Raw genomic sequence first — 16,332 nt, 5'->3', positions numbered from 1 at the left:
TATAACTTAAGTTGCTTTAAACTTTTATTTTAGTTTTTTTTCCATGTTAAAACTTATAAATATGTAGGAATTGAATATTTGGGATGGGCTGCACAGTGGTAGAGCTGTTGCCTTGCAGCAAGAAGGTTCTGGGTTCAATTCCAGGCCCTGGTCTTTCTGCATGGAGTTTGCATGCGTGGGTTTTCTCCAGGTACTCCGGCTTCCTCCCACAATCCAAAAACATGACTGTCAAGTTAATTGGCCTCTTCCAAGGCATAACACGTTAGTTTATTATGATTCAGCCAAAGTAATGAAATAACAAATTGCACTCTGATTTTTATTAATGTGTTTCACTCTATTGGGCAGTGAAAGTAAATAAAATGGGTTATATGTCTTTTGCTTTAAGTATTTACTTACTGGAGAGTTTTTTATGTTAGCGCTACAGAGCCACAGCTAACAGCCAGCTCCTCACTTCAGCGGCTCTAACGGAGCCTGTGCCGTTCAGCAGCGCCTTTATTCTGTTGACATTGTTTAAATACAATCTTTCATGATTTTTTTTGGGGGGGGGGGGGGACAATTCTAGACTCTTCCAAGATTGGGGAGGTCCGGACCCCCCCGGGATTTACGCCTATGCCCATAGAGGACCATCATATGCACAGCGACATAAGCAATGGAACAGTGCAAACACTAAGGAAAGCATGCATCCCAACGTAGTTTCTAAATCAACGAATAGGTTCAAAACAGAAGTAATCGTTGTTTTCTCACAGTGGTTGAACATAGATTAATGACATAAGCAGGAGGAAAGTACAACATGTCCACATCAGCAGTCCACCACAGACAACATGGCCCCCGGTACTGGACAATATTGATATTACTGCTGAAATATTGTGCATCCTATTTCTTCCTTCATTTCTGCGCACTCCGGACAAAAACAAATTTATCTAATTGATCATAGACCTAAAAGACAGAAACTGTGTAGCGTCTTTGATTTTGTTTCATTCCTCGTGTTTTTGAAAATTTAACAGTCCAAGCGTTTAGATATGGTACATTTTATTTTGGTAACAAAGCAAAACAAACAAACAAAAACAGGTCCAGACAGCACCAGCTGTGGTTTCTTTTTTTATCAAAGGTAAAGATCAGCAGCTATTACTCAGATGTTACTTGGGGTGTAGAAGGAGCTGGAAGAAGAAACATGCTTCCTGAGTAAACAGTTTGTAATCTTGTGTGCATCCAGCTCCACCTTTGCTGGAATATTATAAAAGGACTTGTTCTCCCATTGAGTTCTGTCATTGAGTCAACCCGTAGGACGGACATGGGCTCCCAACGGTTGCAGCCCACATCATGGCTCATCTTCCTGACTCTGCTGGTTGGCTCTCTGTCTCAGACTGGTAACACATTTCACAGCTTCACTAACAGCTCAGATAATTCTACATAAAAATGCTTCGGGTGTCTGATGTAAATGTTTTATCCTGAGAATTTTCTTCTACTTTTAATACTAATTCACGTGTTTTTATAGAAAGGAAAAATATTTTAAACTGAACCTCACAGATACCCAGGTTTTATTTACTGAGATTTGATGATGAAGCATAAATATCTGATATTCAAAATATATAATAATGTGTTCAACTAGTCAGTTATAATTTCTTGTTTTCACCACAGTAACGATCGCCCCTGCTCTTCAGACACTGGATCTGACTTCAGGTAACCATGTAAACACCAGCATTTTGGGGTTTGACTACTACTATCAGTATTATCAACTTGTTTGTCCATTCTTTTCTTTCTAACATTCTCATTCAACAGCCAACATGTCTCACCTTGACCGAGTCTGCACAACTTGGGGAAACTATCACTTCAAGACCTTCGATGGGCATTTCTTCCAGCTGGCCTCCACCTGTAACCATGTGTTGGTCTCCCACTGCGGGGGAAGCTATGAGAGTTTCATCATCCAGATGAGGCGGGGCCTGGTCAACAACACCGCCACCATCAGCAGCATCACCATGAAGCTGGATGGCTCAGTGGTGAAGTTCTCCAACAGCTCCGTCATATTCAACGACCAGAAGTGAGTTCAGTCCAGATTTCATCTCTGGTTCATGTCATGTTTGCCACAGACTGAATCTCTGCAGGAAGAGGTACAGCTACGGTTAAGTTACAACTGCATATTTACATTCATTGCTGTTCATCATTCTCATTGTTTGATATATATATATTAAGAGTTTAATCATAAACTTGTGTCTAAGTTATTAAACAGCTTAGCTTTTCAGATCCGTTTAAGGTTTAGTTTATGCCAGGGTTTTTTTTTTTATGGAAAATGTTTGGTACAACACACAGTAATTATGATTTTAATATCATTAAATTCAGGCCACAAACATCCAGCTCATTTTTACTCAACAGACTCTAAGCACTCAGTCATCAAACTTCGACCAAAAACCTGAACTCCTTTCTTTTTTTTGTAAGGAAAACATCTGAGAAAATTTCAACATCTTCATGTTTATATCCCCAAAATAAAATATTTACAATAAAATCATTTTGGATTTTAAAGTGGAAAAAAATATGGCCCCTGAATGCTTTCAACTTGGTGATTTTGGCCCACAGCGCAAACAGTTTGGATAGCTCTGGTTTAAGCAAATAGAGAACTGAGTTAACTTAGAGCTGGAATATCTGACATGAAATCCTAATGTTTTTCTCTATGCTACAGTCTCACTGCTCACATACGCCTCATACCAACATCTCTGATCTACCTATGGCATTACTGTTGTTAATTTGATTTATGTTTTTAAGTTTAGAAGGTGAAAAAATGTCTTAGCCAGTTAAAAATCCAGGATCCCTTTGAAACAAAGATGGAGAAAGTGACAGAGTTGTTTTCAGCTGCTCATCTTCTGTCTGCTGCACCTGCACAGTAAAACCTCTGCAGAGTTCATGTAGAACGCTATAAGCAGACACAACACAGAATGTTATGTGCATTGCTTAGAAAGGAGCAAAAAAGCTCAATTAATAAGACAGAAGAAAAAGCGTTTGTGTTTTCTTTTCTTTTTTCTTGTTCTCTTTTCTTTTTCTCTTTTCTTTTCTTTCTTATTTATTTTCCAGGGTTGTTCCTAAAGTTTGTGGTTTCTCAGAACTTGTCGTAAAATGTTAAAGTTCTTCAATTAAAAGATCTTGAAGTCAAAATGGAAGGGTTTACTGAACATGTTTGCTGACTGATGTTGCTTATGTCTAATGTTGAATTATTTTGCCTCAAAATGTTTCCTCACTTTTTAGCTTCTGCTCTGTGGCTCATCCTGATCCTGTGTGTTTGCTGCAGGGTGTCTCTGCCACTTGTTGCCTTCGGAGTGACAATCAAAAGGACCACATCCAGTATCTTTGTTGAAGCCAATCTTGGAATCAAGGCTATTTGGAATCTGGATGACTCCTTAGATGTATGAAGGACACAAACAGACTAAGCACATCATTAAGTCTTTCCAAGCTAAAGTTATTCAGTCTTTTACAATTAATACAAATGTGTCAGTTATGTTGGAGCATATATAGCTCTGCCCTTTGTTGTTATGAAACTAAATGTCTGCATTATATAGTACACCTTTGCTAGGAAGACTCTTCACAGTAAACTCTGATATGTATATTCCTCCATGAACATGTTTTAGTGCTCACACGTCACACATGACTTAATCTCTTTATGTGTCGTATCTTTACAGATCGAGCTGGATAGCAAATATCAGAACCAGACCTGTGGACTTTGTGGAAACTTTGATGGGATAGCTAATGATTTTATAAAAGATGGTAAGGTCATTTAATGGTAACTCAGCATTGCTGCTGGTAAGGGCGACTGTGGCTCTGTGGGAAGAGTAGTTGTCCTGTGATCAGAAGGTTGTAGGTTGAATTCCAGCTTCCTCACTTAACCCCAACTTGTCTACTAATCTGTGTAATGGGTGAATGTGACTCTAGTGTAAAGTGCTTTGAGTGGTCAAAATGATTGGAAAAAGCACTATATAAGTTCAGTCCATTTAAAATAATATTCCAATTAAATTAGCTTCTACATGCCATGAAAAACTCTGTACTTTTCCCAATGATAGACTTTAGGATTGAGAAGGCAGCACCAGATTTAAAAAGAATCCACTTTAAGCTTTCCTTGGCTGTGGGCTGAAGTTTCTGGGGAAAAAGTTAATGTTTTCTGCAGCTCTGAGTTTATTTTTAATGGAATTTAATTTGTCTGTAAAATAATGTGCTTCAATGTCTTTGTGCTTTATAAAAGATTATGATGAGAAAATACTGTAAACCGTCTGTTGTTCTTTCAGTTAGTTATTTAAGAAATCTGGATAAATATCTCAGTTTCAGAAAGACATGGAAATTATATTTATGTTTTTCCTTAGTTTGCTGAATTAATTTACTTATTGATACACACTAAGTTTGGGTTGTCCTTGCTAAATATTCTACAATCACATCTGATGTGAGAGTAGTTGCTGGTTTGTGACAGGATGGTTACTGTGTGACTGACTGTAGGGGCTGTGCTGTCTGTAGTGGACTTGGCTGAGACTTACAAGGTAAACGGGCCCACTGAGACGTGTGTGGAACCCGACCTCAGCCCGACCCGGAGCTGTGGGGATAAGGTAATGATCCAGATCATCATCAGTCACATATTAATGTCAGTTAGTGTCTGATTTAGAGTTTCCAATTCTGCTGTTGAATGAAACAGTTTACATTCAGCCCCTATTTGACCAGACGCCTCTATGGACTGAGTTGACCACAGACTGAAAGTGTTTATAATTTTCACCCCCAGCTGCTTTGTGAGGAGACCTTCACCAACGATCCGTTCAGCAGCTGCCAGAACCTCCTGGATGTGGAATCGTTTACCAAGGCGTGCATGGCAGACATGTGTAACTCAGAAGAGAATACAGAGTCCATCTTGTGCAAAACCATCTCAGAGTTCTCCAGACAGTGCGTCCATGCAGGAGGAAGACCCCAGCCTTGGAGGAACGAAACCTTCTGCTGTAAGCTCAGCACACGCAGTCTGAAGATTAGAGTCCTTCTTTGCTATTTTGTTTTAAGATTAGCTTCCTGGAGTTGATACCACAAAATGAAACAAACTGTCTTCACAGACAAGCGATGCCCATACAACATGGAGTTTCTGGAATGTAGCCGGCCATGTCAGGACTCCTGCTCCAACCCACAGGCCAGTCAGACCTGTGACAGCCATTGCCACGATGGCTGCAGCTGCCCTGCAGGTAAAGACACACTCTTGTTTTAATACGAGCATCCATGCTGAGTTATTTATTGTTCAGGCAAATTAATTATCATCTCTCCTGCCTTCAGGAATGGTGTTTGATGACATTGGTAACACAGGATGTGTCGCAGCTGATCGGTGCCCATGTCTCCATCGCAACCAGATCTACCAGTCAGGAGAGTCCTACTCATTCAACTGTAGATCCTGGTAAGCTGGGAACATACGCAACTCTACCAGGTCCATATATGGAAAGAAAATTTGAGTTAGCCAGTAGCATGTTCCCATGTGATGGGGACATATTTTGAATAATTAATTTGAAATGCGTTTTATACTTTCATGCTAATGTTGACAAGGTCGGTTAAAAAAAAGTGTCATAACTTAAAATTAAATATGTACTTTAATAGTGAGTATCTATTTGCCAAACAAAACATTTAACTTTTAAAATAATTTTCAAACGAAATATTTATTTTCCAAATAAAATATTTAACTGGCCCTAAAAGTTTAGCTATCTAACTAAATAGATTTAGTTAGCAACGAATATCTAGATTGCTAGCTAGATATTTACCTTATAAATAAATAGCTAAATTAGCGGAAGTGGATTATCAAAATGAAAGTCGGGCTTTGCGGACCCCATAGTTAACCACAGCAAAATCAGTACTGTTTTTAACACCAACACCTTTCTAGTCAATTAACTAAATTTTGCGTATGAATTTAACAGTGTTTGTGAGAAAGGCCACTGGACGTGTACAGAGGAAAACTGCTCGGGAACCTGTTCTGTGGAGGGAGGAGCTCACGTTACCACCTTTGATGGGAAAATCTACACCTTCCACGGAGACTGCTCCTATGTTCTGGCTAAAGTAAAGAGCTTTATACATCTGTATGCTTAGACAATGATTAAATTAATTTTGTAATGAACATATTTAGTGCTGAACTACACAAGTGTAACAACAGCATCAAGGCATGCTGGTTCACCGAAAGATATTAAAAAAAACAAATGAAAGATAACAAACCAGTTTATGTTGTCTTAAATATAGTTTTAAAACTTGATGTGAGTAATGGGGGTGCCCAGAGGACCAGCTGTATTGTTGCCTTGCAGCAAGAAGGTCCTGGGTTCAAATCCAGGGTGTACCTACCAGTCTCCCAATGACAAGACTGCTGCCAATAGCAGTGCCTCTTCCACCCTGCCAGGATAAGCAGACAGAGCCAACGTTTGGATGGATACCCATAAGGCTTCTGTGTTAGAGATCAAAGATCCCGGTGTCTAATTGTTTTTTTTCTGCGACAAGAAGAAAATACAGATAGCAGCAGCCATCTTTCAGCCAGCTAAGCAACAGTGTGCAGCAGTGTGTGTTGCCCTCTGTGCTATTTGGAGTCAGAAACAATAACCTTTTAAACTCACTATATATCTTGATAACCAGTCAATGCTCACACCAAAATGGGTGTGTTCTAACTGGGATTGCTATTTGTGCTGATAGGTTTTGTGTCACTGTGTTGCAGCAGAGTGATGGCTCCCTGTACACTGTGTTAGTGGACCTGGTCAAATGTGGTCTGACAGACAGCAGGACGTGTCTCAGAGCCGTTACTCTGGCCCTGGGCAGTAATGCCGTGGTAAGACGCTGACACATTAACTCCCCGGGTTATATTTCTGTTGTTTTTCATAACATGTAGACACAATGCAAAGACTTTCAGATCATTGGCTTGTGCCCACAAGCATCTACTCAAACCTGGGATAGAACTTGTAAGAACTAGTTCTAACATTGTCACTTTAAAGTTAAAATATATAAATATATGAATATTAAGACCACAGATTTTTGAGAAAACTATTAGTTTTTTGAGAAAACTACAGCAGTAGTTTTATATATATATATATATACCACCAGATGTACCACTTCTGAGAGTGGTACATCTAGCAATGTGAATTATTTTAACCGATAATTCTCTTGATTAATATTGGACTTTTATATAATCTGGCACACTAGTTTTGAAAGACAATACATATTTAGGATTTTATTCCAAATACTAATTAATGCATGTTTAACAATCTAAAATGTCTTTCCACTAAATACCAGGTCATCAAAATTCAAGCATCTGGGCAAGTCTATGTCAACAATATTCTTTCTCAGCTTCCATTGTTTACATGTAAGTGAATATTATTATTAATGTCCATCTAACACACCCACACATGATGTCCATATACATCTACACGTAGTATTTTATTCTGCTAGGGTTGCAGCCTTTTTAAGCTGACATTCAGTGTGCAGCAGCATGAACTAAAATGTATGACATCTATGATCAGTTTTTGAAGGTAATTAATGACAGAAAATGGAGGAAAATCAGAGAACTCGGACACAACAGACATGTCGGCACATCACCAGAGAAAGAGTGAGATAGAAACCCACAGGCTGTTAGAAGACAGTTTATTACCACAACACACCATGGAAATATTAATGAACTGTAATAAACATGTTGATGAAATGAAACCTGTAGGACATGTTGCTTCAGTACTGACAGCTCACTGAATGCTATGTGTTCTGATCTCTGCAGCTGAGCTGAGCGCCTTTTGGCCATCCTCCTTTTATGTTGTAATAAGCACCAAAGTGGGAATCCAAGTGATGGTCCAGCTCTCTCCTGTGATGCAAGTCTTCGTTTCAGCTGATGTGTCACTCAAAGGAGCCACATCCGGTACATCTCCATGCATTTAGGATGTAAATATGCATCTTTCAGGTTTCCAAAAGCTCATCTCTGTCCCACAATGCTCCACAGGGTTATGTGGGAACTTCAACAACATAATGAGTGATGACTTCTGGGTCATCAGTGGACTTGTGGAGGGAACCGCTGCAGCATTTGCCAACACATGGAAAACCAGAGTCAGCTGTCCTGACATCATGCCACGCTTTGGAGATCCTTGCAGCCAGGACATTAGCAGAGGTACAGATGATCTCCTGCACACAATGTTATGTTGAATGTTTTTAAAGACAACCCAAATTCAGAGAGGTAGGCAACAGGTGATGTTGGAATATTTAATAATAAAAAAAAGATGAACCAGCAAACTTACAAAATTCCAGAACCGAACAAAAATAAACCATAGCAGAAAGCCAGCCAGGAGGCTCGAGAAGAATGCAGGGAAACCAGAGCAGCAGTGGAGAGGTTATAGGGCAGGGGTGGCCAAGTCCAGTCCTCGAGAGCCACCATCCTGCAAGTTTCAGATGCATCCCTGCTTCAACACACCTGAATCAAATGACTGGCTTGTTATCAGGCCTCTGTAGAGCTGATCCCGGTCTGTTGGAGTAAGGATACTTCTAAAACTTGCAGGATGGTGGCTCTCGAGGACTGGACTTGGCCACCCCTGTTATAGGGAATAACAGGAGGAACCAGCAAGGAGTAACTGAGAAAGAGGTGCTTAAGTACTGGGAGCTTGAATGCTGGAACAAAGGAACTGGGCTGATAGCTAACGGGTTGCAGGTGTGAATGGCAAGAACAGGAGGCAGACTGAGGAGAGAGAGAGAGAGAAAGTGGCATAGGAGGCGAGGGAGAGTAAGCAGGGGACTAGGAAATGAATCTAGCATTTAAGCAAACTAAACATTATAAAACTAGAGTAACTAAACATAACTAGACACAAGAAATAAACTTAATTAGAATCACTGTGAAAGGACTGAATTAAAGAAAAATTGAAACAAGACTGAACAAAATAAGAAACACAAAATAATGAAACTAGAATCAAATCAAACAACAAAACAACCTAACAACCCGGGATCCTAACACACAATGTGTCATCACAGCTTACCACAGGCCCTCCAGGATGTTGGGTTATGCTTTTGTGATTGCTGTGGCCTAAAATTACTACTTTTGCAGCACCGTTTTCAGAAAGTTACAGTCAATGTTTAATCTTAAATTTTGCCATAACATGATCTTACAAAAAAGTTGAAGTTGTTGAAGATAACCTTCCCAATAAAGACAGAATTTTAACATAGTTAATATTTAAAGTGCAAACAATATTTTCAAATACCTTCTTGAAATAGCAGTCTTAAACCAAATAGAACCATGCCCTGAGGAGTTGCCAAAATGCAAAAGAAAGATTTCATAGTGATCATACAAGTTAACATAGTCTGATTACACAGCATATGCAAATCCTATAAAATATTTAAAAAATGTTTTTTGCAGAAAAGCAAGACACATGCTTTCATCTAGCAGGTTCAGCTTTCAAGAAACAGGAAGCTAAATTAGAAGAAGGCAAAAATCAGTAAATGAGATCTTGGCCAATAGTTTTTAAATGATAAGTACTGATAAGTAAGTAAGTAATTCTTATGTATATCACCATTCAAAGATCAAAATCGCAAATGCAGATTAAAGAAAGTAAAACAAAGATACACAGATAAAACACGATGCCAAAATAAAATACCAAATTAATCAGTAGAAAGGTTTTCTGGACAAAATCTACTTTTCACATTGGTACTATCAGCGGCAGCTTGAGTATGAGCCTTAGTCCCAAAATCTCAGAAACATGTCTATGTGTGAAGTGACATCAGCCTGGATGCCTTTCATCAGAGAAATACTACTGTTTTTTTCAAGATACACCTTTTATTATATTATATTATTATATTTATTTATATTTGTGTGTTACAGAGAACTATGCACAGTACTGGTGTTCCAAATTGACTGATCCGCTGGGAGTGTTTGCCCCTTGCCACTCTGTTGTCAGCCCCAGCTCATACAAAGACGTAGGTTTGCAAACATGAAGCATTGAGCGTGTATAAAACTCTTCTACTGTCAGCCTTCTCCATGTCCACTTTGTGTTTGAGCAGAACTGCATGTACGACGGCTGTAACTGTGAAAAAAGCGAAGACTGCATGTGTGCTGCGGTTTCCTCATATGTCTATGCCTGCTCAGCAGCAGGAGTCCACATCAGTGGCTGGAGGGAAACCATCTGCGGTGAGCAAAAATCAGTGAACATGTTTTCACTGTTCGGAAACATATCCTTCTGCTGGGTAGATCGGACTGTTTGATGAACCTTTTCTCATTTTTTCAATAGGAAAATTTAGCGAATCATGCCTATCAGAAACAGTTTATGAGTACAACATGACCTCCTGTGGTCGGACGTGTCGTTCCCTCAGCCAGGCTGATTACTCCTGCCAGGTCAACTTCACCTCCGTGGACGGCTGCGGCTGTGCTGAGGGAACTTACATGAATGAAGGGGGACAGTGTGTGTCCAGTGCGAGCTGCCCCTGCTACGATAAGGACACCTTTATTCCTGCTGGACAGGCCATCATCAAAGATGGAGTAACATGGTAACGACTCACAGATGCTCATTGGAGATTTTCATATTCACATAAATATGAACTGTTTTATCATCAAAGAACATGTGCTTTAAAAATAAATTGGGGGCAAGATTAGCAAATCCCCTAATCTTGCCCCCAAGTCCTTTAAGTCTTGGGGACTTAAAAGACTTGTCCAAGTCCTTTAAGTCCAAGTCCTTTAAGTCCATGTAGATTAAGTTTACTAAGTTGTCAATTTAAGCAAACATAAATAAATTAAATTTGACAAACTTTATTTGACTGCATGTAACAAATCAAATTTTTTTTTAAGTTGGTGCTCCATTTTCTTTTGGTCAGTAAACTGACAGAGAGTAGGGCAAAAAACATGGAGTTTAATGCAGTCAGCTTGTAATGCCTTGTCAAGGCTGTTTGGGATCAGATCACTACATCCCCACATGCCTCATAATTCATATTGATTCTGTTTGCCTTGTCCACAGTGTCTGCAGACATGGGGTCCTCAGCTGCTCAGGAGGAGCCAGACTACAAAGTAGGTTTCTGTATGTTACATCCATCTATGGGAGGGTAATTTTGTGGTGTTTATACAACTAACACTTAATTGCAACCTATAATGAGGTTTGTAAACAGTGCAATATTTCATTCTTTAGCAAAGGACGTCTTAGTCCATAATCTGTAGTTTTAACATAATCTGCACTCAATTTCAATCTTCAGCCTCTACATCATGTGTCGCCCCCATGATTTATTTTGATTGCTCCACTGCTCAGCTTGGCACCACTGGGGCTGAGTGTCAGAGGAGCTGCAGCACGGTGGACATGCCTTGTGTAAGTACAGCAAAGTATTTCAGTTCAAAAAAGCATTTTGATGTAAATCCACGCACCTTGTTCAGCCTAACATCTCTTCACTCTTGCCGGGAGCAGATCAGTACAGGCTGTACATCTGGATGTGTGTGCCCAGAAGGCCTGCTGTCAGACGGAGCAGGAGGCTGCATCAATGAGACAAGCTGTCCATGTGTCCACAATGGACACGTCTACCAGCCAGGACAGACTCTCACAGTGGACTGTAACACCTGGTATTTGAGGCATTTATGACCTTTGACCTTAAGAACTGTAGCACAGATATTAACTCTTTCATGCCAATTCTCTCCCTTCCAGCTCTCACATCTGACATTCATATATTTGTTTGATTTATTTCTGTTTGTATGTCACCACAGCTCATGCAGCGGACGAACGTTCACTTGTACCAATAATGTTTGCAATGGAGTTTGTGGGATCTATGGAGATGGTCATTATATTACGTTTGATGATAAAAGGTTTGACTTCAGTGGACAATGCGAATACACACTCCTACAGGTAAGAAGGCTAGTGGACAAATCAACATTGTTTATTTGTCAGACTTAAAATCTTTAAATGTGATGTATGTTGATGAACAAACCTGTCACTAATACACACTGGTACAATAAATAATAAACATACTTGGACAGTCACCTTTTAGACATATTGAGGAGTTGAAATCAATCTTTCTCTAACAATAGAAGTGAATTCTGGAGCCTGTTAGCGGAGAAAACTATCAGCTATATCAATAATTGACTTTTTTTTTAAATTATAAGAAGGGAACACAAAGGAAATCCTATGACTGTATTACTGTGTGTTCTCACTCAGGATTATTGCAGCCCTGGTCAGGGAAACAGAAGCTTCAGTATTATCACTGAGAATGTTCCATGTGGAACCACTGGGACCACATGCTCCAAGACCATTAAGATCTTCCTAGAGGTAAACACACCACACTCATTCCATCTACACCTGTGATCTAGTTGTTAATATCTTCCAACTGCTGGACAAGGAGAGAAGATTCTGACAGCATGACAACCTGTAGCAAAAATACCACCGCCTCATCTTAGCATAGTCCTAATCTTTCATCAAAAACCAGAGTTTATATGTAAAGTTTTTAGCATGTTATGTAATAGTATGTAGGGAGTTGGGAAAAACATAAACCCTGCCAATCTTTGACATGTGGAACAAAATATATACAAGGAGAAATAGAAAGTTTCATATAGAGTCTGTGCAGTGTTTAACATTTTATGTGGTTTTTGTTTGCTTTGTAATCTTGATGTGTACAGGATAATGAATTCCATCTTAAAGATGACAGTTTCCAGGTTATAAAAGGAAACATCAATGTTCTCCCTGTTTCTGTACAAAAAATGGGTATTTACCTGGTGGTGACCGTCCAATCAGGGCTGGTAGTCATGTGGGACCAGAAGACCAGCCTTTTCATTTCTCTCAGTCCACAGTTCCAGGTAAATCATTAAGTGTGTGTGTTGTGATTAACTAAATCTCAGCTTGGTTCTTTAGGTTTTATTTTAGATGACCATAAGCTGGCCAAATAAAAGAACATACTATCAAAATACTTACACATGAACACAAATCCTTGCATCATTTCATTTGATATTTAGACCAACACTGATCAATGCTGGATATTTTTACTGAACTGGTAATGTACCTGATGATGATAAGTTCAAATCATATCAAATTTGTGACTGCTCTGTTGTTTTCACCATGCCAGGGTGAAGTGTGTGGCCTTTGTGGGAACTACGATGGCAACAGTAAAAATGATTTTACCACACGCTCTCAAGACACTGTGACAGATGTTTTAGATTTTGGGAACAGCTGGAAAGTGTCATCTAGTTGCTCTAATGCCCAGCTTCTCAGTGATCCCTGTGCCTCCAACCGCTACCGGGCAGCCTGGTCTCAGAAGCAGTGCAGCATCATAACCAGCGCCACCTTCCACAGCTGTCATGCAAAAGTAACATGCACACAGCACAGCTACACCTAATTGGATCCATGTTTACATAAATTAAAAACTGTAAATGCTCCACTCCTTGGGAGATTAGATAGTTTTTTCTTCTTCTCTTCATCTTTATCACTACATGCACAGATTGCCTCTTTCTTTGCATGGTGATCCAGCTACTGTTTATTTATCTATCTAAAACATCCCGTTTTAGAAAAAAATTACCAGGCACTGTTAGATGAAATTCCACTCAGTCAAGTTTATGTTATACCATGCTTAAGAATATAAAGCACTCAAACAGGACAGAGTAAAAGCTTTGAGTAAGGCTCATAGTAGAGTTTGTCAGAGTCCACATATTTGTCTTGTACCAAGGATAAAGGATCCTGAACAGTGGAGAGACAGTCTGGCTTCTAACCTTTGGTGTATATCTTAACTTTACCGCATGATAAAATTTCCACCACAAGCCTAACAAACTTTATTTTAGAATGTTTTAAACATGGAAAAACTTGATGGGAGAATATTTGTAGTTTTTCTACAAAGTCTATTTATTGGCCTCTTTTAAACTTCTTTCAAAATATGTAAAAGTATACCTTACATGAGTATAATTAGAATGAGAAAGTCAACATGTTTGATGTAACTGCTTTGTGTTTAAGGTTGATCCTGGCCCATACTATGATTCTTGTGTGAGAGACTCCTGTGCTTGTGACACTGGAGGTGACTGTGAGTGTTTCTGCACCGCTGTGGCTGCCTATGCCAAAGCTTGCAGCACAGCTGGAGCCTGCATCAGCTGGAGAACTCCAAAGTTGTGCCGTAAGTTTGACCATCACAACTGCTGTCACGGTGATGGAGCTATTCGATGATGTAACAAAATCAAAAATTGGATTTTGTTTAATTTCAAGATAATTTCAGCTTTACAAAGCACCAGTTCAAAACTTTAGTAATCTCAAAATGCACACAAATAAATCACATGTAAATCAAATTAAATACATATTTCAATATAACTGACTTTTTAAGTACCAATGAAATTATTCCAATTTGAATGAAGTAAGCCTTTAGCCAGTGTAACTAAAGGCTTACTTTAGTTACACTAAAGTAAGCCTTGCTTTAGTTACACTAAAGTAAGCCTTTAGTTACATGGAAACAGGCAGTTTCCAGTCATGCAAAACTTTATTTTATATTAAAAAATTATATAAAAGGTCCATATTTTGTGTCTGCTAGCTATTTTCTGTGACTACTATAACTCCCCTGGTGGCTGTGAATGGCATTACAAGCCTTGTGGAGCTGACTGTATGAAGACATGTAGGAATCCCTCAGGAAACTGTACCAAACTCATCACTCACATGGAAGGTAAACATTTGTCCAGCATGCTAGTTAAATAACTTGTAACTTTACTTACATCACATTTTATTAAACAGTATTTCAGATAAGACAAAGTATTTTGAAGGTAAGCTAAGGAAAGTTGGGTTACTGTTACTAAATAATATTTATACCACAACTTAATTTCCCTACAATATTATGTATAGTAGTCAAATCATTAAGAGTGAAAAATTAAGATGCAAGGAAGCTAATGTTTAGTAAAAAGTGACTTGTTTTTCCACATTGCAGAAGGCATGTGTTATGTTTTCACTGAGTGAGTCGTAAAAACATCATGATGGAAAAGTCAACTCCTCACTTTACACCTACATTGGACATTTCATTCCCCATTAATTAACATATATACTTTTGTATTACATAGGTTGCTATCCACAGTGTTCTCACACCAAGCCATTCTTTGATGAAGACACAATGAAATGTGTGAACTGGGACCAGTGTGGATGCTATGATGACAAAGGCATCCATTACAGCACAGGCGAGAAGGTTCCATCCAACAGCTGTTACACTTGGTATGTCTCATATAACATTGATCATTGTATTAGCATAACTGGTCCAGTAAACACTAATAGATTGGTGTATGCTATCTGCGTATGCTATCTGATTCATACATGCATTGTCATACTATATAAGGTTATATAACTAGACTTTGTGGGTTTGTGTGGTCTTTATTTTGGGCTACGTTCCATCTGGGGCTTCATACAATAGTGTGAATCTTAGTTAAGGATTTGTAGTTTTCCCCAACTGTAATTTAGCATTTATTTTTGTTATTACTTGGACAACTTCTTCTTGAATTGTCTTCTCTGCTGAATCTAATGTTTATTTGGGGTTGTTAGTTTTTTGCCTATGACCAAAGCTAAGGCATTTGTCATAGGCAAAGGTAGGCAATGGTATGCAAAGGTATGCAACTTCTATAAAAAAGTATTTATTTATTTACTTATTTTTTACATATTTGTTAAACTTTCACTTTTTTGTGTCAGTTTGACAGAAAAAAATGAGCTCCTCTGTCTTCTCCAAGTGCTATCAGTAATTATTGAGAAATAAACCGCACATTCAGAAACACCCAATAAGAGCCAGGAGGAAGTTCTTAGTCTTATTTAGTAACAGTAACCCAGCCTTAGTCTGGGCCTCCTTACTTTGGCTGCTACCCCTGCGACCTGCCTCCAGATAAGCGAAAGAAAGAAAGAAAGAAAGAAAGAAAGAAAGAAAGAAAGAAAGAAAGAAAGAAAGAAAGAAAGAAAGAAAGAAAGAAAGACAGACAGACAGACAGACAGACAGACAGACAGATAGATAGATAGATAGATAGATAGATAGATAGATAGATAGATAGATAGAAAAAAGAAAGGAAAGATGTTCTTTGTACTGTCAATCATACTTGTGTATTCACAGCCTAGGCAATAGCATTGTCCCAAGAGTAGAACTTATCATGAATGAGAGGCTCTACAGCAATGATGACCCATGAAGAACTCATGAGCAATTTTCCTGCAACAGTAAGATGTTTTTCTGCCATTAGTAGATTAACAGAAGTTGTTGAATCCACAACTGGAGTACCAGGAATCATGTGAACATTAGTACATAGAGTTTTAATTTGTGAATATCTTCCTCCTGGCACTGACAGGTTGTTTTTGACAGGAAGTGGTGCAATTATGCACATTGCAATAGTTGCTAAAGGAGGAAGAGGAGGAACGTGATTTTTTTCCGTCTCCTGTCATACCA

At 38.8% G+C, this 16,332-nt stretch overlaps 1 protein-coding gene across 1 annotated transcript; it reads left to right on the top strand.

Moving 5' to 3' along the window:
* The first annotated feature begins 1,784 nt into the window (after positions 1-1,784).
* On the top strand, positions 1,785-16,078 carry LOC106960770 (mucin-5AC-like). Its single transcript, XM_015054066.1, has 26 exons — positions 1,785-2,038; positions 3,278-3,392; positions 3,666-3,750; positions 4,489-4,577; positions 4,748-4,958; positions 5,067-5,192; positions 5,281-5,398; positions 5,910-6,048; positions 6,689-6,799; positions 7,261-7,330; positions 7,736-7,873; positions 7,955-8,119; positions 9,815-9,909; positions 9,994-10,120; positions 10,221-10,476; positions 10,941-10,990; positions 11,173-11,282; positions 11,379-11,530; positions 11,672-11,810; positions 12,120-12,230; positions 12,578-12,754; positions 13,021-13,260; positions 13,899-14,055; positions 14,464-14,592; positions 14,981-15,128; positions 16,006-16,078. Exons 1-26 carry the CDS (start codon positions 1,785-1,787, stop codon positions 16,076-16,078), a joined length of 3,585 nt encoding a protein of 1,194 aa, XP_014909552.1.
* Positions 16,079-16,332: the final 254 nt, after the last annotated feature.

The sequence above is a fragment of the Poecilia latipinna genome, unplaced genomic scaffold (assembly GCF_001443285.1).
Source record: "Poecilia latipinna isolate Pla-1442-1.1 unplaced genomic scaffold, P_latipinna-1.0 Scaffold1227, whole genome shotgun sequence".
Taxonomy (NCBI): Eukaryota; Metazoa; Chordata; class Actinopteri; order Cyprinodontiformes; family Poeciliidae; genus Poecilia; species Poecilia latipinna.
This window is presented reverse-complemented; position numbering and strand designations above follow the sequence as displayed.

Coding starts and splice junctions, on each gene's coding strand:
- LOC106960770 (XM_015054066.1), top strand. CDS start 1,785: ATGTCTCACCTTGACCGAGTCTGCACAACTTGGGGAAACTATCACTTC. Junction 6,049..6,688: donor GCTCCTATGTTCTGGCTAAA/GTAAAGAGCTTT, acceptor ACTGTGTTGCAG/CAGAGTGATGGCTCCCTGTA. Junction 10,121..10,220: donor CTGGAGGGAAACCATCTGCG/GTGAGCAAAAAT, acceptor TTTTTTCAATAG/GAAAATTTAGCGAATCATGC.